Source organism: Xiphophorus hellerii, chromosome 24 (assembly GCF_003331165.1).
Source record: "Xiphophorus hellerii strain 12219 chromosome 24, Xiphophorus_hellerii-4.1, whole genome shotgun sequence".
Classification (NCBI taxonomy): domain Eukaryota; kingdom Metazoa; phylum Chordata; class Actinopteri; order Cyprinodontiformes; family Poeciliidae; genus Xiphophorus; species Xiphophorus hellerii.
In genome coordinates, this window is record NC_045695.1 from 6,949,154 (window position 1) to 6,975,384 (window position 26,231).

General features: G+C 39.3%; 1 protein-coding gene across 7 annotated transcripts in view; it reads right to left on the minus strand.

Annotated features, from left to right (window-relative positions):
- LOC116715522 (protein FAM184A-like) overlaps positions 1 to 26,231 on the minus strand; it is a 43,757-nt gene that overhangs the window by 4,214 nt on the left and 13,312 nt on the right. For 2 of the 7 annotated variants that reach the window (XM_032555953.1, XM_032555950.1), the window contains 15 exons: positions 25,858 to 26,039; positions 25,581 to 25,766; positions 21,979 to 22,101; positions 21,743 to 21,904; positions 17,419 to 17,540; positions 16,252 to 16,402; positions 9,493 to 9,607; positions 8,884 to 8,981; positions 7,764 to 7,917; positions 7,004 to 7,131; positions 6,732 to 6,916; positions 5,211 to 5,357; positions 4,957 to 5,074; positions 4,439 to 4,543; positions 553 to 905 (listed from right to left, as the gene is read on the minus strand). In XM_032555953.1, the coding sequence (XP_032411844.1) occupies positions 553 to 905; positions 4,439 to 4,543; positions 4,957 to 5,074; positions 5,211 to 5,357; positions 6,732 to 6,916; positions 7,004 to 7,131; positions 7,764 to 7,917; positions 8,884 to 8,981; positions 9,493 to 9,607; positions 16,252 to 16,402; positions 17,419 to 17,540; positions 21,743 to 21,904; positions 21,979 to 22,101; positions 25,581 to 25,766; positions 25,858 to 26,039 (2,329 nt within the window). Of the gene's footprint in view, positions 1 to 540; positions 906 to 4,438; positions 4,544 to 4,956; positions 5,075 to 5,210; positions 5,358 to 6,731; positions 6,917 to 7,003; positions 7,132 to 7,763; positions 7,918 to 8,883; positions 8,982 to 9,492; positions 9,608 to 16,251; positions 16,403 to 17,418; positions 17,541 to 21,742; positions 21,905 to 21,978; positions 22,102 to 25,580; positions 25,767 to 25,857; positions 26,040 to 26,231 lie in introns of all 7 variants that reach the window. The other 5 variants (XM_032555952.1, XM_032555954.1, XM_032555955.1 and 2 more) reach the window with 5 other exon arrangements.

The window sequence follows — 26,231 nt, forward strand, 5'->3', positions numbered from 1 at the left end:
CTAATCCTTAATAGGCTTAGTATGATTTTATGTGACAGGCCAACAGTGGAGGACAGATGAATATGGAGGGAGGATGAATGAATGGATGGATGGATGACAAACAGGTAGTTGGTTGACGAAAGGATGGATGGCTAGACTGTGCTATAATTTGTTGCATGGATAGATGGATGATGGATGGTTGGATGATGGGTGGATGAATGACGGATGGATGGATGGACGGATGATAGACGGATTGATGATGACTTTCACTTCACTGCTCCACTCTGTTGCCTTATCACATAAAACCTCAGAATAATCCATTGCAACTTCAGCTTGCAACGTAAATAAATGAGAAAAGTCTCAGGAGGAATGAAGCTTCTGTAAAGCGACTGTGTGTTCAGTAAACCTGTAAGCTGCTCAGTGAGAGTTTGGGCATTGAAGACAGAACTAAACGAGACCAGTGATGTCAGAGATGCGGGTGGTGGAGGTGGCGGACGTGAACACATGATCTGTTTGCAGTGAAAACCAAAGTGGAGAGTTGCAGCGGCGGCGGGAACTCACATCATTTCTCACCTCCCACAGCTCTGCAGGCCCTGATGCTGCGCGAGGGGATCCTGAGGAGCATGAGGAGGAGCGAGGCTTGGCATGGGATGGTGTGGGGGATGAGGAAGAGGATGCTGAGGTAGAGGAGAAGAAGAAGGAGGAGGAAGAGGGCTGAACAGTGGCAGGGCTTTCTTATGTCTTGGGAGGGACCTCTGGAGGGGGGAGTGAGGAAGCGCAAAGCGGCCTCCTGGTCCTACCTCTCCCTCCTCCCACCTCCCCTCCTCCTGGCCTTCGTGGCTCATGGTGGGAGGGCTGACGAATCGGAGAGCTGAATGGCTAGGGAAGCTGGTGAGGCGCTGATCTGATTGGCTGCCTGTTTTTGACTACAGACACACAGAGAGGCGACACATGAATGCTGACTAGCTAGCTGATTTGGGTTAAATGCTGGTTTAATTGGACTTGACAGCAAAACATTTCTGATTTAAACACAACCTCCGCTCTCATGAGGCGAATCGTCTCAGTAAATGGAATATTTATCTGCTCTTCTAATGCTTTCTAAAGCCTCAGGCAAACTCACAGCTCTGTTCCTCCTTGCTTTGATCAGATTCTCTAAAATTCATGGGCGATAAAAAGGTTTGTGCAAAATTACGATCTTGTTCTTCCCCATCTCCATACAAAAGCACATGAAGACTTGTCACATGTGTAACATGGAAACAAAAACGGCACCAAACTGTGAATGAATGTCAAACTCTGGAGGAAAAAAAAAAGCAGAGTTAAATTGTCACAGAGAAAAAAAATTGTCAACCTAAAAAGAAATACAGTTGACTAATACAATAATTCAGCATCTAATGCCTTATGTATCACAGGAAGATCATCTTAGATTCAGAGTTTATCCTCCTTTTTCAAGTCAAAATTCCATAAACTACTTTTGTCTAGGTTTAAGGCTTGAACACAATATATATATATAAATATGAATCTACAGCAGGCGTTTCTACTGTGTCCAACATTCAGTTTGGAACCTGCACTTTTCCAGACGGCTTATGAACCCTAAAACCCGCTAAAACTGGTTGCAAATGCTGCAAACTTTAGTCTTCACAATTCAGATTTGACAGAGCAGCTCTAGATTACTGATGCTGTCCAGTTTCAGATTTGACCCTCATGTTCCCATGTCGATGAGGATGACGCTATGACAACTGTGATGATGCAGAGCCCAGCTGTTTCTAGTCCGAGCTGAAGCAGGAGGAGTTTGAGAGGACCCTCTTTCCCGCCGTTACCGTAGATTCCTCTAAGGTGACGCAAAACCCTCCAACATCTGCTCCGTTTCAGCTTCGCTTCGTACAAAATGAATCCAGTTCCTCCTCATCTCATTAACTTTGTGTAATCGAAAGAGGCAGCACAAGGTTTTTACCTCCTGCCATCTGTGATGAGCTCAACATTAATGGTAAGAAGCAGTACGAAGGGGGTGAATTAATCGCCTAATGCATCATAGCAGTATCGTGAGGAGGAGGGTTGGTTATGGATTTACATAAAGAAAAATTTGCTGCATCAGTGAAACTTGATGTAAAATGTAACCCAACCAACATGTGGTTGTACAGTTTTTGCAGATTATTTTTAAAAACGGCCGTCCCAACAGAAACAAATACATGGACGATTCTGGTTGCAACATCACAAAATGTGAAGAAGGGCAAAAACTGATTAAAATAGAGAGAAATAATAAAGCAAAGACTGAAATCCAAGCTTCACAAGCAACTTCTTCACTCCAAATTCAGCACAAAATACGAAGAACCAGCTTCAACATTGATATTCTGTGAGACAAAAGTGGGTCAGAGGCAGGGAATCGGTGTTACCAGCGGCGACGTAGCTAGGATGGCAAAGAGAAAACCTGACAAACACACAGAAAACTTAACCTACTGGGCCTGGTTGTGATCTTTTGCTTACTGGGCTTACATGCAACACCTCAACTGCACTTACTCTCAACTTTCACATTTGGAAAACGGCAAACAACTTACAAAGATGCTGCTTGATTCGCATAAATCAGGTTAAAATCTTCTCGTTTCCTTGCTGCAGCAAAGAAAGCTCTCAGAGCTTCATCAGAAATTCTGTAACTTTCTATTACATTTTGGAGGTGGGGGTGTAGTTGAGAAAAAGGAGAATGCATGTTATTCAACACCAGCAGCCCACAGGACAGGGAGGACAGAAAACGAGGAGATGATGAGCTGATGCTGTGACTCGAAATCAAGCGTTATTGTCTCTCAGCGGCATCAGCTGTGACAGCTGTGTGCAAACACATGAAAGGGTGACGAGCAGCTCTGTAAGCCGATATCAGACCTCACGACAGACTTGATGGAAGGATGCGAGCGGGCGTCGCAAAGGCTGCGGGATTCGAAGCAAAACGACGTCAATTTGTGCTTCGCAGTGGAGACGACATGCGGGTATCAAAAGCACAAAAACAAAAAATGAGTGTTTCGTTTTTCTATCAGAGCAGCAGATGAACGTTCAGGCCGTCTCCTGATTTCGAGGCGATCGATTTCAATATAATACAGTAGCTTAATCAATGGAGATGAACTATGATTCTGGCTCCTCTTGTTCCGTGCGGATCAATGGTGGGAATTTATGCTATGTTTCACAATGACAGCCATGGTTCTGGATGATGGAAGGGATCCTGGGAGGACTGCTAAATAAACTAGGCACACAAAGCGGAGAAATGTGGATGTTTTCCCCTTTTTTAAGTTTTATGGTGAAAAATCTTCCGGTGAGTGTTTTTTATTTGTCATCAAAAGGTGCCAAAGCCTGAGCTGCAGAGATTATAAGCATGTGTTTCTGTGTGTTTTACATTGTGCGTCTCTGACAGACAGTTGAAATTGCAAAGCGTTGAACATCAGTAATTCACTACAAATCTGGACAATTTAAAGGAGAACATAATGAAAAGTTGGCAGATAGAATCTAAGTACAATATAAAGGAATGCTTTATTTTTGTGCTTCTGTATTATGTTGTTGAAAATAAGTCATTTGTAGGTATTCTGTAGGTATTTTGTCACAAATATGTAAAAAAAAACAAGTTAAATGAAAAGAAATTAAAACAAAACTTTTAACATTTCCTGACATTTTTAAGTCTTTTAAACTGCAAAAGACAAAGAAAGACATGCAGTTTGGTTTTAATAAGGCAGTTGGCTACTTACAGGTATAATGCAAGAATTAATGCTTTTAAAGCACAAAACACTTTCTGTTAAACTTAGCACAGCTTAATGTGCTTTCAATGTGATAAAAGAGGCGGAGTTAGACCTGTTGCTCCACATGTATCGAAATCAATAAGAGAATTACGTTTTGAGAGGAAAATGTAATTTATACGGCTTGTTTAATGCACATTTTTGTAAGATTTCCCTTTAGCTGATTTGTATTTTACAAGATAAAAGTCATGTTTTTGTGGAAAAAGTTTTGAGATTATTTATTATGGTTTCGTCTTTTTACATCGCAGTGAGACAAATGGTTTATTGACATAATGAGACGGAATGCTGAGCTTGAATGTTATGAAGAGAAAAGAAAGTGAAGCACACAAACTGCTTTTACAACATAATCTGTTATTAAAACAACAAGGCTTGTTCCATCAGACAAGAGGAGTAAAGTTGTGATAAAATAGAATCACTGCCTGTACAGACACGCTCACTTTCCTTAATATCTCTTATGCAAAATTAGTATAACAATCCTCCACTTTTTTTTTTTTTTTTAGCAATTTCTATTTACCAAAGTGCAATAACTATGCTCAGAATAATAAAATCAGGTAAATCTTTTCCTAATTAATTTCAAATTTTCCTCGACTATCCTGACTTGGAGAACACCAACTCCATACTTTTCCATATTTCATAGCGACTGTAGTTTATCTGATTTCCTACGAAGGGAACGTGAAGAGAGCGCTCACCTTGATAAGAGGATTGATGACACCAACGTTGGCACTGGAATTGAAGACCTTGTTGAAGCCCGTCTCTCTGTTCACCAACTCCAGCTGGTAGAACTTCTTGTCATCCTGATGCAACAGGTTTGACGTTACAAAGAATCCAAACTCTTACCACCATCAATTAGTCTTAACTCCTTCAAAAATTGCTACCATTACAGCCAAGTAGAGTACTTTTAAAACCCTCTGTATGGTGCCGGTTTGTTAGGTCTACTAGCTATAAAGAATATTTATACATACTTATCACAAGTATCATGAGCAGCAAGTTCAAACCCAACTGAAATGAAGCTGAAAAGATGACATTTAACTATAAATACATGCACAAAGGACTCGGTTTTCTTTGTCATTCAGATGTTCATCTTTTAATTTTTTATATTTTAGGAATATAGCCAGCAAACCCTAATTTTGTTTCTGTTTTATTCAGACTTGGAAAATGATAAAAAGCGCATTCAGAACTTTTCCAGACTGCTACAATGTCTACTCACGACGAGTTTCTTGACCAGAGCTTCTCTTTCTGTCACCATCTCTCTGAGCTCTGCGATGAGATGCAGATCTTCCGGTCGGCTTTCTCTGTTTCTCAACTTCTCCTCCGTACCCTCCAACCTGCGCACGAAGGAAACACAAGCCAAAAAAAAAAGAAAAAAGAAACATTTAAATACAACAAACTTTGTATCTAAATAAAACCCAGCTCTGAACAGACAGGTAACCGCCATGACGGAGGAGAGCTATTGTGACTTACAGGATTTGCAGAGCAGAAATCTTGTCTTTGAGAACCTCCTGGGCCTTGTTGAAGTCAGCCAGCATAATCTGAACCTCTCTGTGATGAACCACTTTCAGCTCATCCAGATCCCTCTCGTGCCTCTTTATGAGGTCCTGTTCATGCGCTCTGTGGCGGAGGAGGATATGGTTCAGCGTTAGCCCCAGAAATAAGGCACAGATTTGCTCGAGCAAAGTTTACACTTCATAATAGGGATTTATTCACCGTTATGATATTTTGGTCGATCTAATTTAACTAAACTCCAGCTGGGGAACAATTACCACGTTTTATTTAATCTTACTGGGCGACAGCAGATGTGCAGCTGCAAACTGAATTTGGCTGGAAGGTAAAGGAGCAAGAGCGAATTTAGTCCCTCTGAGCTTAAAAGAAGTGGTAACCATGGCTACTGTGTCAGGGTATTAATTTGCCTGTCTGCAATTTGAGCAAAAAAATAAAAAAATAAATGGCGTAGTCACATATGGCAGAAGAGGCTGAATTACTGAAGGCAGGTTAATAACACAGACTGCTGAGCATTGCTTGACCATTAGTGTCTGAAAAGTCTTTAAATAATTTGTGCTTTCAGAGCAGCAGCCAGCTGCACAACATGCGCTAAAAAAAAATCATTAAAAGAGTATTTATGATATCAAACAAGCACCATTTAGTGCTTAAAGATGGATAACGACTGTATTATATACATTTATCTCTTGCCTCTCATACTCCATTTAACCTGTGTCGTGTTTTAATGTCAGCCTGCAGCTTTAAACAGATTGCTGGAATCACTTCAGGAGATTTTCGGCTGGATACTAACTTTTGTTTTTCTTTTTCAAGGATTTCATCAATCGTTCAGTCTCTGTGTTGAAAATCTGGAGTTATTCTGTTCGTCCTTGCTCCTCAGCCAAATGTGAGTATTTTTGTTGTGTCTAGCCACGGTAAAAAAAAAGAGAAAACACTACAAGGACATCTAAACTTTGTTTTCGACAGAGCAGATTCTCTTTAATTGAAGACAGGTGGGTATCAAGAAAGACTCAAAACTGGGGTTTAATTTTATGTTGCTTCAATAAACGTTAAGTAGAAAATTTTGATTTTTCCCTCCGATTTGGTTGTTTTTCACAGCGTTTGTATGGAATTAAAGCCGGAACAAGTTCTGAAATTATTCCCAGTTTTTCCACACAAAAACTTTTCATTTTAATGAGGGCATGTTTGGGTTTTATATGCTTTCTGTGCAAACAGAAGGAACATGTTCTGAAGTTGAAGCTTCATAAAAAAAAAGATGAGAAACCCAGCGTTCATTTACTTCTTTTCCTGCTGTAATTAAGACCTGCAGTTTCAAAGCATCTCTGGATGCTGTGTTCTTCAGATAATTACTCCCCTATGATTTGTGTTCGGATTTCTGTTTTACAAACTGGGTCAATTAGTGTCGAGTCACTCCTCGGCTAGCACGACGATGCACTTTTTAACCAAACATATGATGGTGACTGCCAGGCGACCTGCAGGAGTTTCTACCTTATCTGATGGTTGGCGTCGCTGCGAACTCGCAGCACCTCTTTGCCCTTTATCTCCAGCTCTCTGGTCAGAGTGTTGATGGTCTCGTTAAGAGAGTGGATTTCGTGGTCCAGATCGGTGATGCGGTTGCTACGGGAACACAGCTCAGCCTGCAGGTTGGAGATGCGAACCAGGAGCTCTTGCTCCTGAAAAGTAAAACGAGCAGATCGATTCTGTCAAACGACCACTTCCGGACGAACCCGGGAGGTCCGAACAGAAATGTTCACGGTTACCTGCTGGTGGCTGTGCTCCATCGCCTTCTCCAGTTCCCTCTTAGCTGCGCTGTTTTCCTTGAGGTGGATCTGCTTCAGGTGCTCGATGGCCGTGGCGTGGAGGTGGTTCAGTTCAGCTCGGAGAGATGCTGCCAGACAGATGTAAACAGAGATAAAGTCAAGGATCAAATTATCTAAGTGTGATGAAAAGCAGTTGCTTTAAGAGATCAAACCACAACTTGCAGGTAAAATCAACACCTAAAACAAAAAATAAATAAATAACTCTGCTCCCTGTTGATTAAATAATCTACAAGACAAACCATTCTGCTTCGGAGCTGCAGAATTAATGAAAAACAGTCTTTAATCAGAATGAAAGCTGATTAGAGACTCCTACATACAGAACATAGTGATTTCCACACCTTCCATCCCAACACACATGCACTATTCCAATCAGGAGAGTAATAAAAGCAAATCAAGTCACTAAAATGTATATATATTTTTAACTTTTCCACTGTGCCACAGTCTGGCTGTGCTCCTCTTCAGCTGTAGTTGAGGAAAAGGAAAATAAGGTGGATTCTTTGACAATATCTGAGCACACAGCAGGTGAAAACTTCAAACAAATCACAGGGATTTAATCCGAGCACATACAGAAACATCCTGAGTCAAAGCGGAAACAGTTCAGTGGATTAAAACTGTCCTGAATATAAACACTATCATCGTGGTGAGACAAAAACTAATCAAAGTCAAAAGTGAAGTTTTAAAAGGGAAGTGCTCTTTTTACCCAGCTTCGCTTTCCCCTCGTCCTCCAGTTCAAATCTGAGCGTCTGCAGCTCCTGCTCTGACTGCTGCCTGAGGATTTCCAGGGTTCTCCTGTGGGCCTCCTTCAGAGCATGGACCTCCTCCCTCTGCTCCTGCTTCAGACGCTCCTCCAGAGCCTGCAGAGGGCAGAGAAGAAACGCCAAGGTCGAAAATCAAAGTTGAGACTCCTCTTTGTAATTGTGACCCACAGAGATGAAGCCGCAGCTCAAATAAGATCAATTTCATAACCCATTTACATAAATGAGCATTTGCTTTTACACAGTCTCTACAAGGACAAACTAAACTATAAAACAGACAGCTGGCACATCCTTATCTGCTGTTTTTTATTTTATTTTATTCTCCAAAAATACCCAGTTACTCCTAATGTTCAGTTTACTGGCAGATTTTTATTTAAAATCTCCTTACATGTTCGCTGTGACTTTGTTTCTAGGGTTCTTGGGAGACGAACGGGCCCACAGCATGACACATCCTACACTGTACTCCAAAGTAGGCATGTCACATTTATACTTCAGGTAAAATATATTTTTCAAAATACCTCAGTAACATTCATTTTTAGGATTTAGGCACCAATAAATAGCCAACTGGTGAATCTCCATTGAGGGTTGCCAAATGCAACATGAATATTTGTCTTCATTTCATTAAAAAACACTAAAGCACGGGGAAGCGTCTCCCTTATTCAGCCTGTAGCTGTTTGCACAGCATCTCCTACTGAAGCTGTTTCCCATAGCTGCTCCACACAAACACAATCATGACACTTTAACACTAAACTGGGAAAAAAAAATAAAAAATTGCCAAAGCAGCAGCGACGATTACACCCTCCAGACAGAAAGAGGTTTTAATTTCCTCTCAGAAGGAAATTACTTCGGGTTGATATCATTCACTGGAGGCCTCTTGAGGCAACCAATTAAGCTGGATGCCAGCTAATCTTTTTTTTCTTACTCTCATAAATGGGATTTACCTTCTCCTGATTTTTGCTGATTACAGATAGAAGAGGTGCAGCAGCTGCTGCGAAGGGCAGTAAGAGCTTATTTGTGTGAAATGTGGTCTAAAGGTATCTCTGTGTGTGTGTGGGAGCGTCGTACTCTGATCTGGTGCTGTCGGGCCTCCTCCATGGTGCTGAGGGCGCAGCAGTGGGCCTCCTGCAACCGATGCTCCCTCCTCTGATGTTCCCTCTGCATCTCTGCAGATGGAAAACGGGAAAAGTTTCGGTTTCTGTCAGCAGTTAGCGTCACAAAGCAACACGGCCGAAAGGACGAAGATTTAACGTGATGGGGACATTTTATATTTCACTACATCATAACCATAAACTTCGATATGAGGGCTTTATGTGATAGACCAACATAAAACTTATTTATGTGATATTTGAATTTGTAAACCACACTTTTCAGATAATATTTTCAACATTTTTTAAAAATTGTGATTTTCTTTCCACTTCTTTGATCACATAAAACTCACACCAAATGCTGAACTTGTTGCTCGTAACATGTAATCAAGGGAAATGAAAACATTTGCAAAACATTATTTTGCATTTTAAACTTTGATGGATGCTTTATTTTTCAAATTTCTTTCTGTTTTTCTGCAAAAATGACTCCAGCTGATATGTGGGATGAAAGTTTGAGCGCGTTTAGTGTTGCGCTTAACTTACAAAGGTAAATAAATAATCTTGAAACTAAGACGGTTTTCAGACAAACCTTTAAGCTGTTGGCTCAGCAGCTCCCTCTCCTGGTTGAATTGAGACTGCAGCTGCTGGAGAGCGGACTGAGACTGTGACAGCTGGAGCTCCAGGGACTGTTTCAGGAGCGATATCTGCACAAAAAAAGGAACACAAAACATATTTAATGCCTGAAATAGAATTAAAATAAATTATAGACAAGAAACACCTCTAATATATGGAGCAAATATGCTAACTCTGAACTTCTTTGGTGCAGAAAAAGGCCTGATTTTCAGAAAATGCAGAGCAGCTCCTTTAAATAGATCAACATTTTCGTGATTCGCTCCTGCACCTGATAATCCTCATCAGAGATAGTCCAGATTTCTGACACTGATGTTGATAGACGCATAGATTAGAGCTAAAAGCTGGGATTTGACTGCTCTTCATATTGTTCTAATAGCCAGTCGGAGGAGCAGCGGTAGCGCAGTTACCTGAATAACAAGCCAAGTGGGGTTTTTTGTGCACAAACAGCTTGGTTTGACGAGATGCTAGCAGCTCTGACTGGCAAGAGTTTCTGAGAGAGTCGGCTCTGTTTCCTCAGCCGCCGGATATTAAATCCCCGGCAGGATTTATCGGTGTAGAAGTACAAGAGCAGAGGCTGTAAGGTAAGATGGATTGAAATTTTCAGTATGCTCCATTTTAAAGTTCTGAACGAATCCCATGTGTAACAGTGCTTTGGATTAAAAAAGTCACATAAAGCCAAAAAGCGCAATTACCTGATGTAAAAATATGCAAGGCTTTTATTTTGAAATTATTATTATGCTCCATTTTAAAGTTCCGAACTAATCCCATGTGTAACAGTGCTTTGGATGAAAAAGTCACATAAAGCCAAAAAGCGCAATTACCTGATGTAAAAATATTCAAGGCTTTTATTTTGAAATTATTATTATGCTCCATTTTAAAGTTCCGAACTAATCCCATGTGTAACAGTGCTTTGGATTGAAACAGTCATATACGGCCAAAAAGAGCAATTACATGATGTAAAATATTCAAGGCTTTTATTTTGAAATTTTCAGTATGCTTCATTTCAGAGGGCCAAACTATTCCATTGTGTAACAGTGCTTTGGATAAAAAAGTCACATAAAGCCAAAAAGCGCAATTACCTGATGTAAAAATATTCAAGGCTTTTATTTGAAATTATTATTATGCTCCATTTTAAAGTTCCGAACAAATCCCATGTGTAACATTGCTTTGGATGAAAAAGTCATATACGGCCAAAAAGAGCAATTACATGACGTAAAAATATTCAAGGCTTTTATTTTGAAATTTTCAGTATGCTTCATTTCAGAGGGCCAAACTATTCCATTGTGTAACAGTGCTTTGGATAAAAAGTCACATAAGCCAAAAAGAGCAATTACCTGATGTAAAAATATTCAAGGCTTTTATTTTGAAATTTTCAGTATGCTTCATTTTAAAGTTCTGAACTAATACCAGGTGTAAGAGTGCTTTGGATGAAAAAGTCAAATAAAGGCAAAAAGAGCAATTACGTCATGTAAAATATTCAAGGCTTTTATTTTGAAATGTTCATTATGCTTCATTTCAAAGGGCCAAACTAATACCATGTGTAACAGTGCTTTTGGATGAAAAAGTCAAATAAAGCCAAAAAGAGCAATTACATGATTGTAAAAATATTCAAGGCTTTTATTTTGAAATTATTATTATGCTCCATTTTAAAGTTCCGAACTAATCCCATGTGTAACAGTGCTTTGGATGAAAAAGTCATACAAAGCCAAAAACAGCAATTACATGATGTAAAAATATTCAAGGCTTTTATTTTGAAATTATTATTATGCTCCATTTTAAAGTTCCGAACTAATCCCATGTGTAACAGTGCTTTGGATGAAAAAGTCATACAAAGCCAAAAACAGCAATTACATGATTGTAAAAATATTCAAGGCTTTTATTTTGAAATTTTCAGTATGCTTCATTTCAGAGGGCCAAACTAATACCACGTGTAACAGTGCTTTGGATGAAAAAGTCACATAAAGCCAAAAACAGCAATTACCTGATGTAAAAATATTCAAGGCTTTTATTTTGAAATTATTATTATGCTCCATTTTAAAGTTCCGAACTAATCCCATGTGTAACATTGCTTTGGATGAAAAAGTCATACAAAGCCAAAAAGAGCAATTACATGATGTAACAATATTCAAGGCTTTTATTTTGAAATTTTCAGTATGCTTAATTTTAATGTTCCAAACTAATCCCATGTGTAACAGTTACTGAGTTAAATCAGTTATATACAGCCCATAGCAGCACGTAGTTCTAAAGGCCAGTTCTCAGTCCTGATCTGTTTCAACTGAGGATAGATAGAACTACAGTGATGCGTATTCGTAGTCCTAACCAGCAGCCAATAGCCTCTTGAGATCCGTTGCTATGGTAAATAATGGTCTCAGCAGGGTGTGAGCTCTGAGCTCTGAGCTCTCAAACACACAATTGTGTGTTTGAGCAAACACGTTTTACTGACAAAAAGCATTGGAAACAAATCCTTCTTGTTCGGGAACCGTAATACATATTCGAAAAGCGTTTCGAGCGTATGAGAGGGCAATGTGTCTTCTGCGATAGTCCCGAGATTCATATCTGTACCTCACTCAGAGCATTTACAGCGATGAGAGAAAGAAATGTTGTGCCCAGATCTGAACCTAGATCGGCTTGTCACTCTAATTGAGCAAAAATGAGAAACTTTGGGTCGCTTAGAGGCAAATTGTGGACAAACCATAACTGGTATCGACGAGCGTCTTCACTTTCGAAGAGATCACAGACGTATCTACAAAATGAAATTTGAATGGCATTTCTAGGTGAATTTGTGACGACACAGCAAATCCTCAAAAATAGGGTATTTCTAGGATTTTTCCATGACTTATAATGGGTTTTTTTTCGTAGTTTTTTGCGAATTATGTCGCCACGTTAAGCCCAAATCCCACCAGAAGTAATAGCTCCAATGGTGTGAATTTTCTGCACGTTTTGATACCTCATTTGTAGGTGTGCACCCAGCGGTACGAGCCGCATTAACGGTTACGGAAGAAAAATAAAGATTAAAGAGACGCTTCTCTCCGACAATAGTAATAGGTTCCTGCCATTGCTTTGCATGGCAGGCCCCAATGAGAGGATGGGGGAAAATTAGGATTGAGAAGACGTTTGTGAGCTTCTTCACTGGCTGGAGATTTAAAGACGAGCAGCCAGCTGACCTGCTCGCCTTACAAAAAGTCCTTCGAATTCACAGGGAGAATAAAGCAAATATGTTCGGCAACCTCGAAGCTTCTGGTTTATAATTAAACACACTCTAGAGCACAAACACCCACACACACACCCAAGCTGCAGCCTGGGGTGAGACTCTGGTAATTAAAATATCTTAATGAAAAAGATGTCATTATAGATAATCATGGCACATCCAGCCATGCCTGCAACACTGGAAGACTTTCATGTTCTCTAAATAACTTCTTTTAACACTGAAACACACATAGCTGAGATGGCAGAAGGAAAGAAGGATAGAAGAAAAGAAGGAAGCAACGTAGAAAGTAAAGGGACATAGGTTAGGAAGAAAGCAAGGAAGGAATATTTAGACAATGGGAAAGGGGAATATGGCTTTGAAATAAGAAGAAAATATGCCAATCCACCTTGGTTAAGATTCAAACACCTAACTTTCAAGCTCCAAGGCAACACTTGAAACCAGATTTAACCTAAATGTGCCTTAGGCTAAATATCCTAAACAACTATTAATAGCATGTAAACTTTTGACCCAGTGTGTGTCAGAGAAATCTCCCAACAAATTCAAACTTGTACAGCAATCCCTTGCTTTTAAAAATCCCTAGAGCCAAAGGCTGTAATATACATAAGCAATGGTACTATTGCTGCATCAAAGCCCAAAACGAATGTGATTTATTCATGCTGGATGTAAACATCAACCTGACTCATCATGTTATGGAGTCTCCATGGAAACCGTTGGTGAAATGAACAGCATAAAAGGAAGTCGGGGTTGCGAGTTCAGCCTGCCACACGTGGGCATCACTGATGTAAAAGCACGGCTAATTAACTCCTGGAACAATTAATTTAGTGAACGGAATCAATAGTGCAGAGAGATAAATCCTCAAATGTAGATCATGTGAAGACGGGAGCCTGATTTAACAAATAAGAGCCAACAGCTCATGTCGTCATGAGGTTATTTTTGCCTTAAAGGACTCTCTGAGTTCTGCTGGTGTTTCTGCGGAGCTGCAACTAGGTCAATACAGTTAAGATCACTGCACCCACCACACGATACAATATTTATATCCAGTCTGAAAGTGCATTGTACAATTTGTTTGCAGCTAAGAGGAAAGCTGCAAGACAGAAGTCGAGCATTTCTCTCTCTCTCTCTCGTGGTGTTTAATTAATGCTCGAGTAGACATGAGCTGTGTTTACATCTGGATTTAAAACGTACTTTGGAAATCTTCGTGGATAAGCAGCAGAAATCTCCCACCTGGCTCGGTGAAAGCAAACGACATCTCTCCGACGGCTTTCTTGTTTGATCCGTGCATGAATGGAGGCTTGAAAGCAAGACGGCAGCTTTGTGCGCGGCTGTCAACAACTGTCAACGCGACGCAACGGATGAGCACGTTTCCCTCAACTCGGCGTCGAGTCGGAGCGTCTCGTTTCTGGCTGACGAGCAGAGCGCAGAGCAGAGGCCAGCTGCTACGCGGGCCGCAAACACAACAACCAGATCGACTGTAGCTTCACAGAATCCGAGATGTAAACAGGATGAGTAATTAATGTCATCAATAATTGATTTTACAACAAGCAACACCAAAATCTGTTTAGTAATGATTAAATCGAGCAAGAAAACTCTCAACCGAAGCTAAATAGTCCTAAATAGTCCAAGTACACTGTATGGCACAGATAGAAAGGTTTATGTTTAATGAACTGAATATTAATGAAACTAACTTAAACATAATTTTTATGGTCTAATCTAATCTTGTTTTCAGAGTGAGAAAAGTGATTTAAAGCCCTGCAACCATTTTTCATTCACCAGAAATGAAATTTTATTTCTATATAGATTATAGATAAAAAAGGGTCTATTTCTTCAAGTCATTTTCCAATCTTTGACATGAAAGTTTATATTTCTTTTACTCCTATTTGATCTGCAAAATATATTTTATTTTTACACAAAAATGCCAAAAGGACCAAAAGTTGGCAACAGAAATCATCAGGAGGAGAACACGATATCCTTCAGACAGGACAAACATCTTTCAGTTTCTATCTATAAAACGAAAATTAAATTATTTATCGTTTTTATAGTAAATGCTCAATGCAAAAAGCAACATCGAGTTTGTCTGAAGTAGGCTTTTAAGTCCAAATTTACAGAAATCCTCGACCAAAAACAAAATGACAAATGGAAAGAAATGTGTGTGTTTTGCAAATGATCTATATCCTAAGATGGAATTTTTCTGCAATATACTGAAATTGTCCAAAAAAACTAACTAAAACCAATCTTTTGTATGGCTTTCTGCAAAATAAAACAATTGCCTTCAAGTGTTCGATTGCTCTTTAACAGAAGTTGAAATCGTGCTCGTCAAATGTTTATCTGGTGGCAGGCAGCATTGTGGTAAAATCCAGACGTGCCTCTTTCAAGTCTCCGCTGTGACTCAGTGGAGTTCTGAATTACCCAGAGGCAGCGTGCGTCCCAGGAACAGTGATGCGAGTCAGAGGAGGAAATAGTCGTCCCTCTGAAAAAAACGACCCCAACACCTCCAACCGTCCTTCCTCTGCTAATTTGAAATTCTAATAAAAAAGCAAAACAGTAGCTGCAGGGATTCGAGAAAACGAATACACTAACAGTTTCAAACACATACACACACTCCAGGTCTTCTTTAGGATAACATGCAGCATGCAGAGCTAAAAACATGTTGCTTTGGCAAAGAAAAAGTTATAAAAACAAGGTTTTATACATCGCTGTGAGCGAAGAAGAGTAAACTTGAAACAACAAATTAAATCCCTCATTTTTCTCACTAATTTATTGCTGCTTTGACAGTCGCTGGATGTAAATGACAAAACTGGAGTTAATAAAGTCACTAGCAGAACGGGAAGCCTGTGAATGTGAGATTGGTTGCATGTCTGTCTCCTCTGACAGGCCATTCTGCCTCAGCCTGTCAACAGACCGCGACATCAAGTGGCGCCGTCACTCACAGACGCTCCCAACGAGGCAGAGGGGTCAAAGGTTATCGCTTTGTTCAGAAAAACCAAAGAAAAGATCAAGAAATCCGTCCTCCCACTCCCATCTGGTCCAAATTTAGCTTTCTATTTCCAGCAGCCCTTCACTTTGTCTACATTTGTTCCTTATAATCATTTTTTGCTGCAGAAACAAAATCCCAGTTTTGTGGTTCATATGAAGTTAATTTCTTTTTTAAAACCTGTTAGCTTGTTTAGGCTTTCGTACTTTATTCAGTGTGGAATAATTCACTGCCCACTTTTTCAGGGAAACCAGAGCTCAGTGTCAAACGTCTGGCTTTTATTTTATTTTGGTCCAGATTTAAATTGCAATCATTTGAGGTTTTCTTCGTGTTCTGAGAAAATGAAATGGGAGAGATAGAGAGAGTTGCTTTGTTTCCTCAAATCAACTTGCTCGTTGTTTCACTTCCTGCAGAGATATTTTCCATTTGTTTTTTGGGGGAATTTAGAGGCAAAAATGCAGAAGAGTAGGGGTCACGACCTTAGACTTTATAACATTTCATTAAGCCTGAGTGAGTTTAGTGCCACCATGTTTTACCTGCTCCAGCAGATCTTCCACTTTCCTCTGCCAGGCTTCTCGTGACGCCATCAGCTCCAGCTCCTTCTGTTGGGAAAGCCGACTGAGAGCCGCCTGTTTGTCGGCTTCGTACTCCTCGCTCAGGTCCTCCTTCAACAAACGCACTTCCTCCCTGGAGAATGGCGTGGAAATATTTCATATAGAAACATTACACACAGAGTGACATTTTTTTAGCTCATTTTGATGATTGTGACTTGTAGCTCAAAATACAGATTTTTCTTCCACTGGACTTTCCATTAGTATCCTTGGATACATTACATACAATAACATTCCTGTATTAAAAATCCCCGTCTGTTGGTCTTAAGTGACTTTTTTAACTTTTGGAGAGATTAAATTCGGTTTTTCAGAAATAAAGTCTAAAATATTTAACGAGTTTTTTTTATTAGTTTCACAGTTTCAATTTAATTACTGAAACAAATTAGGTTTTTAGCGATACTGTACACTTATGACGTAATATTAGGGCCAAACTAAGGGAAAAAAGAAACAAAAAACATAAAATTACGAGAATAAAGTCATGAAATAACTAGAATAATGCCATATCATGAGAATAAAGTCATAGTATAGTGAGAATGTACTTGTACAATAATAGTCATAATTTTACAAGAACAAAGTTAAAATACCAGAATCAAGTTCTATGAGAATAAAGTCATAATTATATGAAAATAAAGTCATAATATGGGAATAAAGTCATATGAGAATGAAGTAAACTTTTTCTCGTAATACTATGACATACTATTACAAGTTGTAGTAGTGTTACTCGTATAATGCAAAAAATAATGTATTAATTTTGACTTTATTCTCGTAATAAAAAAAAGCTTTATCCGCCGAACGAAATTATTGAGATGCGTCTGTGTTAATATTCTGTGCTTGTGTGTTTATTCTCCAGCTGGCATAAGGCGATCTGCAAATATTTCATCAGTCTGGAAAATTAGGAGTTTGTTTTTATTCCGTCTCATTAGTTGCCGTCCATTCTTGGGCAAGAAGCTGTCTCCCTCTGATAATAAGGATGACCGTAGCAGGAGGGTGAAGAGCGACAGACACGAATTAGAAAACAAATAGAAAAATCAAAACGAGACAGCTGAGACCGACAGGCTGACAGGGATGAGATGGGATTCGTTTCCTCCTCACCGCAGAGCATCTCTCCACTTCTGATCCAAGTCATCTGCCATCTTGTCAATCTTCTGTTTCTCCTCCGTGCGGATGGCCATCACCCTGGCATCATGCTGCTGCTTCTGGGTCTCAATCTCCTCCTATGAACACAAACGGGGGAAATTCAGCTGCATTCTTGTATCTTTCTTTTCCGAATTAAGCAGAAGCAGCTTTTTAAAAAAATAAAATAAAATTCTGCCGGGCGACGCACGCCACCTGAACCTCCACATTCATTTTCATAGTGCTGGTTTTGATGCAAACTTCATCAGGTCAGTCATTTCCAGCAGCTGAAGAGGATTCAGAGCTTATGTGCTGATGAGCTCATTATAAACCTTTAAATGCTCTTATTTTTAGCTGCGAGGGGAAACGCTGCTTGAGTGGGTAAATCCAAACTCTGCTGCTTCGGAGAACTAATTATGACGGGATGACATTTTACATTTTGCTGCATCTAAATTTCACATTTAGGATAAAGAAAAAGACATAAAAACAAGAAACCTATAGCAGAGAGGCTTGAAAATGATTCTTTCTGCATAGATGCATTATATGCTTGGAGAAAGTCCGTTATGGAGACATGCTGACGTCATCTCTGTGTGCTTGTTGTTTTTTTCCTCTTTTCCATGAGCTCAGCTGTTTTAAGTTAAACTAGCTCTTTATCATGATTGGAATCATTTGGAGAGTTATTGCAGCAATTAATAATGCATAGTCATTTTATTTTCCAGAAAAGCTGCTCTCACTCCAGAGTTTGTGTGTTTGCATTTATCTCCCGATTAGAAGGAGTCATCACTAAACCATTGCTGCAATTATGCATGTGTTCAATTTTTTCCCCACCCATTTCTTACTTGAGAAGGTCGTTAGCTTAATTACTGCTCTGACAACACCATCGGAGCAGTAAGTAAGCCAAAACTGCACAAATATATATGTATATGTACATTTTGCATTTAAGATAAAAAAATCCCTCCTTTCTCTGTGAACAAGTTCTGCAGATGCATCTTTTGCTACACTTAAGGAATTCTATGATTTTGCAAGGAATGAAATTATTTATATGGAGTTCTTACTGTATTTCTAATATTGTATTAAAAAACAGAAAAAAATCTGCAGAATGTGAAAATTGTTTACATCTGATTAATCCTCTGAACAATCAATAGTATAATCCATTACTAAAATAAATCGCTAGCTGCAGTCGCACTCTGGACCACGTCCGATATGTTCGGCTTTATCTCTTTCTTTTTGACGTCACCACTTGCGTTTTCATTGACTTATGCAGATGCACAATTCGACTTTTCCAAAATACATTCCCCTGGTAAAAACACGCCACTTTTGAAAAGACTCGTTTATCAATAAAAGGTTTTGGAACAAGAGTGAGGTGTGTATTTTGAAATTGGTTTATTTGGTAAAACAGAAATGGAAACACTTTTTTCGCATCACACGAGTCACGTGATCAACAACCGGAAGTTGTCATCGGCGCAAACAATGAAGACGACAACAGGAAGTAGTTGGAGGATGATGTTTTTTTAATGACTTATCGCGTGAACGAACTTATTCATGTGGGATTTTAATTGCATTTCTTACTTAATGGAAACAACATAATAGCAAAATTGCGTTTTTTTGAAATATTACAAAGTTTTGTGTACATTTGTAATGAAAACGCAGCTACTGTCAGCATCCAAGCCAATCACTTTAGTTGCTTTTGGACCAAGAGGGTTCAAATTTAAAAATAAATTATTTTTCAGTTCATCCTACAGAACCAACCAGCTTTAGTCCCCACAAAACAAAAGCATGTTCTAATTTTAAAGTTAATCTGGCCCCAGTCGATTTTGTGCTTTTGTCTAAAATGCAATGAGCTAAAAAACGAATAAAAGGTAAAATCCTGCGTTCAGCTCTGCCAAATCCCTTCCTTTATATAGACACAGGCACTATGAAGACAGAAAAACAGACCACTGCAATTTCAGCTAATTATTGCTTCTCATTTCATCTCTCCCTCTTCATTCTCTCCGTTGCAATCCACATCTCCCTCATTTACTTTTTCATTCAAGCAGCAGGAAAATTATTATAATGGAGCAAAAACGCACTATGGTATCGATGGTCAGAATTAGCATTAAAATATACAGTCTGTCCTCTGTAAACAGCACGTTCCCCACTACATATATGCTCACAGGGCTCGCACCGACAGAGTTCCTTTCAGACACGCGGCCACTCAACTCATAATAGCTTCATCATCATTATCCCACAGCTGGACTTCAGCGCAGCACGTGTTTCCTTCATTTCCTCCGGTTCTGCTTTCCAAATGTGTTTCAGTCCTCCCGGTTCCCCACTTTTCAGTCCCCTCTTTTTCGCATCTGAGAACAGAGAAACTTCCCCTACCCATCATCTGCAAACTCACTGAACGTCTGCAACTTGAAGTTTGAATCAAATCAGCGGGAGAGGGGTGAAGGAGACGTTCAAGGAAGCGGCGGCGCTTCTCAAGAGTTACAAGGTGCATGTCCTGGTCTAGATTTGTTGGATTAAACTTGATAAAACTACACAAATAATTAATACAACAGTGAACTTTGATATTAATAATTCTGCCTTGTGCAACTTGCACAGAATGTCCACTTTATTAAATGTTTCTCATCATCAGAGTCATTTTAGCAGCAGACCAAAGCTTTTCTAATATTTTACAAAATATTACTAAGTTTGCCAACAATTATGCATCTATAATTTAATTATAGATGCAAGAAAGAGGTAAAGGCAAATAACTGGTGCTACAAATATTTTATTAGTTTGCTTCTATTGCTTTCAAATCTGAAGGAGGGATTTGGTGTGACAAAGGAAAGAAGAAGGGAAGAGAGAAGGAAAGAAGGAAAAGAAACAATGAGAGGAAAGAAAGGAAACAGGATGAAGTGATGCAAGGAAATAAAAGAAGTAGGAAGGAATGAAAATGAAAGAAAGAAGAAATTACACAAGTCTTTTTGAACACTATTATTATTATTTTACATACTTATCCAGATCTGGAACATATTTAAATTAAAATTAAATTACAAATTTAGCAGCGATTCTACAAAACACAGTTTGAGATTCACAAAAGCTTAATTCTGTTTTTAGTGGAAGAATCTGTGCTGATGTTTTATGTGAGAAAGATACAGCCATGGGAGACTTTAGAGGTCAGGATTGGAGAGATTTCTCAGATTTACTTAGTGGAAAATCCCATTTACAGGATTGTTCCAGTGGATTTCTCCTTCTATGAACTCCAAATCACAGATATCCAAGTGTGGCACTTTGATATAACAATATATTTCTTTTTCTGCTGTTGAAGAAAAACATATTATTTACATATTATTGATTATCCTGAACTTGTATGTCCAAATATTGATACGATAGAGCAACACATTTTACATACGTGTGCAAAGAACAACAGAATCACACTAAACAGAGTTAGAACTAGTTACATTTTAAAAAGATACTTTAGGAATATTCTTATTACGCCATTCTTTTTACTTTTACTTTAGGAATTTAGTTATAAAGTATTGCTACTCTTACTTGACTAAAGTTTCATTATGCTTTTCCTCTGTAAGTTCAGTAAATGAAAAAAAAAACAACAAGGCTGTTTAAAAAAAATCACCAGACATATCTGCAGTTTTTGTTAAAGTTTCATAAGTTTTATATTGAAGGAAACTGATGAGAAAAAATTCTTATTTTGCCTAATTTTGTTATTGTGTAATTATGTTATAGATATGAATTATTTTCATTTTGGTCTTTGAAGTACCTACTAACTCCCAGTTGAAATAAGACTGACCTCTGACCTCAGACCTGGGCCTCTTCAGATCAAGACTCAAGACATACATGTTCAAAATGGCTTTTAATACTATGGAGCATGACTTTGTTTTTCTTTTGTTTTATGCTCTTTTATTTCTTGTGTTTTATACATTTTATCTCATGCAAAGCCTTTGATTTACCTAGTGGTAATTGTAAATGGATGTACAAATAAATGTATTTATTTATTTTATATTTTGGTCTTTCTGAGTCTGTAATTTTTAAATATTAAATGACTAATGTTTTGATCAGCTTGAGCAGCCTTTTTACCCAATACTTTTTTTTACTCTTACATGTGTAATTTCTTGGATGACTCCATTTTTACTCTTACTCAAGTACAATCTTTGGGAACTTTACCCACTTCTGATATTAAAATTTGAATTTAAATGTTACTTTGCAGATATGCATGACATAAAAATAAAATGTTCTGATGTACATATACATGAGAATACCAAAAGTGAGTAAAAACCATGAAAATCAGGAACGTCTGGAGAACTGTGACGCCGACGCTCACCTGTAGGTCAGTGAGCAGGTTGCTTGTCTCTCGCACGCGGCCTCTGGTTGCGTCCAGCTCTATCCGCAGCTTCTCCTGGGTTTCCTTCAGGCAGTTTATCTGCGTCTGGGCCGAATTCAGGTTCTGCTCCCCCTCCCTCACGATCTCCTGCAGGTGGGACACCTGAGGAGGCACCGGCCAAGAGGTTAGCAAATTGTCACTGGGAAAGTATCGGACACGTAGGAATCATTTCCCACCTCCTGATTGGCCATGTTGAGTTTGGCCGTGAGCTCCTCTTTCAAGTTGTCCAGTTGCTGCTGAAGGCGATCTCTCTGCTCCTCTAAGGACAGACGTTTAATCTCAAACTCCTGACTCATTTTCTGGACAGAACAGGAAAAAAAACAAGAAGAAGAAGCAGTGAGATTTAAATGAATCGCCCTTGAAAGGAGCGTTTCATCCATCATCCTGATACAATTTATCAGCTGCCTGCACAGACGGTGAAGGCTTGGTGGCCCGTTTACCCTTCAATAAACTAAAAATAAAATCTACACTGAAAAAAAACACCAGCAAATTTAATAAGCCGCCCCTACTCTAAATCCCATTTGTGACGTAGTGTAGCGGCCTGGCAGCCATTCAGTGAAGCAGAGTCTTACTGGATACAGAGGAGACACATGACTTGCCATTTACACTTTCAACGGCCGTCTGGTGGAAGCGACAACTCGGTTTAATCCTTCAAGCCGAAGCATCAAATCCTTTTCTGGGCCACTCGGAATTTCTCTCGTGAAAATCTCCTCCTCATGTCCGCTTCTCACTGTTTCTTATTTATTCCTGATAATTCAACCATATGTGCTACTTTATAAAAACACACAAAGCATTTATGTGCAACAGGGGCTTTGCAGAAGCGGGTTTTTCCTCTTTCCTTTCGGATACTATTAATTAAGCCGAATTCGTGTCGTTAAATATTTATGAGCGCGAGTAAAACCCCTTATCCTGCTCATGTTATTCATGTCATTTCTGCTGTATTTGCTCTTCCTTAATGTGTTTTCTTGTATGGATTAATTGAAGCAGATGTGACATTATGCATAAAAATCGACTGCAAACTGCTGCCTTAGATCCACCTTGACTTTTTTTTTTCCAGCTAGACGGAGAAACCGCAAAACAGCCGTTTCCATCTGGGTGTTTTATTGTGCAATTTTAAATCCCTGAAAGTCTGCAGCCTCAGCTGGATAAATATTGATTCGGCGAGTAATTTACAAACACAGCTAACGCTCTGAATCGCGAAGGTGTGACCGCAGGAGTATTTCTGTCTGTAATGTGGACAAACCGCAAAGCAAGAGCTCATTTCATGCAGGCCAGATGGGAGCTGAGCAGAAATCTTTACCACAAGTGACAACAGAGGCTCTTGTCTTAAGCTCATGTATATTCATGTGTATATATTTGAGGGTGCATGTCGAAATACTTGCCCCTTAGCAAGTTTCACCTCAGCTACATGCTCTTTGTGGCTTATTGTGTCATTTTGACAATGGACTAACTCATTGAAATGCATTGGTGTCCTTGCAGAGGCCTTGCTTCAAAGCGTAGCACTCAAATTTTCAACATGGCTAAGTCCTGCTCTGTGTGACGGCAGCTGCAGAAGCTTAATGTCCATTTATCACCATATTTTAGAAAACCAGAGTTAAATCTCAATCCGCTTTTCCATTTGGTTTTAAAATGGATACAGGCATTTAAATAAAAATTAGGTGGCTATAATACACTGGGAGCATAAGAGGTAAGAAAAACACATGTAGCAAATGAGCTAAATGCAGAGGAAGAATTTCAACTTCATTTCCATCCAACACATTAGCTTACAAGGACTTTAGAGACAAACGACATGCTGCAGAGATGGACTTACAGAGTTATAGGTGGTGCTAAAAAGTGCTTGTTTGCCTCCCTGTTGTAAGAAATTCAGATGACGGTTGTTTGGAGCAATGTGGTGGGCATCAGAGAAATAACAATGCTAGTCAGAACTGGAGCAGAAAATGCAATGAGTAAGAGAAAATCAAAACTAAATTCAAATTGTGAGGAGCTCAGAGATGGGATGTAGGGGGGAGAAATGTGGCAGAGACAGGTTGAAAAGCACTTGAAACTCAACAAGTGTTTGGTTAATTCACAGCCACAATATGGCTCTTTATTCAAGAGCTGCTGTCCGATTTTTAGCCACTAACATCTTGTTTGGTAACTTTGGAGGAGCAGCAGAAATCCACAACTCGGCTTAGAGAAAATGTTATGTTAAAATACTTTTACAAAGCTTGGCACATTTTATGTTCCTGATTCCAGTAGATTAATGAGAAAGAAACACTGTTTACAGTAAATGAAATGGCACAGAGAGTAAAAAATCTACAGCTTCTCGCACTGTGATTCATCCTAACCCAATTTAAATTTGATCTCCACTTACAAAACAAACACCAAAACGTCTTCTTGGATCTGGATTGTTTTTAGAATTGGAGTTGATCATAAAAAAGGACAAACAAAAATGAACAAATTCAATTTTGTTGCTCTCTGTTGTAAACAAACTTAGGTCACCTCAATGTATTCGTAAAGTACAAAAAAAAATTCTAGTAAATATATATTGTGTATTCAGAGAGAAACATGAAATGCAATAAGAGTACAAAAGCGGACCGACAACAGCTGAGAGTGATCTTGTCTTCTTTATAAGAGATCAGATTAAACGGCAAGGAAGAAAAAGCAGCACCGATGTTCCAGTGCTGGTAGAAAAAAAAAGACACTGTCACGGTAAATGGTCCAGGTTAAATTAATTTAACCTGCATAATGTGATCAGTAGTTCTTCCCGCTTCTCCAGCAGAGAGGACATTTGTATTCCTCTCACACAGCCACTTAAAACTGTGAGACACAAAGGAGGAAAAATGCAAAGGGCGGGGGAGAGACAGAGAGGGAAGGACGACGGAACTGATGACAGGGTGAAAGACGCAGCGGGAAACAAACGGAGGCTGATGTGGTTTTTCAAGCTTTAGCTTTAATGTTGACCTAATTAGATGTTTGCAGCCAGCTGATGGTTTTGCTCAGTTCCTGGAACAGATCAGGACGATGTGAGGGGAAAATGAAACAGCTGCGCAACATGACTTATTGTTTTAAATCACATTCAAATTCACACCACTTTAAACTTTCTCATTTTTTCGAAGGTTACAAAAAACAAACTCTGGATTTGGATTTTCTGTGATGGACCAACACAAAGCAGAGCGCAGATGTGAAGTGGGAGAAAAATAATGAATGGTTTTCATATTTTTGCATGCATTTGCATTTCTTCCCCCCTGAATTCATACTTTGTAGAGTGTTGCGTTTAAATGCAATTATAGCTGCAAGTCTTTTGGGTTTTGCTGCATGATAAACAAGCTAAATACACTTTTCACATTCTGTTACAAACAAGAATTTGATTTGGCCACTAAAAATTCCCATGTACTCTGTGTTGTTCAATCATATAACCAGTAAAATGCGCTAAAATTTGGAAAGTGAAAGTCACATGAATTTAGATTTTTTGTGTCTCAATACATTTCAATTAATTTTGAATAATAAAAACTGATAGTATTATGTTATTTTTACTATTATTTCCATTGTTTGTCAGTGAATAGGAAAATACGATTAAATTAAATGAAGAAAGATATTTCAGATGGGAATGTTTTTCTAGAGCAATATTTGTTGTTTTGGTGTTATAAAAGCTGCGCTATGCAGTCACAGCCATACAGACACTAAAAAAAGAAGTCATACATAGCATTTAAAATTATTTTTTTGTTTTCACAATAGTACCACATAATATTGTGATAAAATTCTAAATCTGTGCCGCCCACCCCTATATCAGCCTCACCGTAACAAGGAGCTTCTTCTCGTCCTCCTTCTCCTGCTGGGCCTCCTCCCTCAGCGTCCGGTGCTTCTCCTCCAGCTCCTCCAGCACTCGGACCTGAGCCTCTTTAAAGCGCAGTGTCTCCTCCTCGTAGTGAGCCCTCAGCCTGCAGAGCTCCTTCTCATAGCCCTGATGCTCCTCCCGAAGAGACTGATGCATGGAGAAAAGAGTTATGCATTTGAATGTTCAGTTTTCTCCATCTCTCTCTCTCGCGGCGGCAGCGGACGGGGAAAGCTCGTACCTGCTCCAGTTTGAGCACCTGCTGCTTGTGCTGGTCGCTGGCGGCCTGGCTCTGGTTCAGCAGGGCCTCCCTCTCCTCCTCCAGCCGTCCGATCTTCTCCTTGAGGCGACTCTGCTCCTGGTCCAGGTTCCTGATGGTCGCCTCATGGGCCATCTGGGTGGCCTGCAAGGAACCAATCTGACCTGGAAACATCAGAGTCAAAAACCAGAATCAGACACCAGACCATAACAAATCATTTCAGTTCTCCTGTGGCGCCCTTCAGATATCTGGTTTGGGATCTGTTACCTCATACTTACGCTCCCAAATTATACTTCTAAATTGCAAGTAATCATAATTAGCTCTGTGGTTTGAACAGCATCTTTATTCTCCCCTCT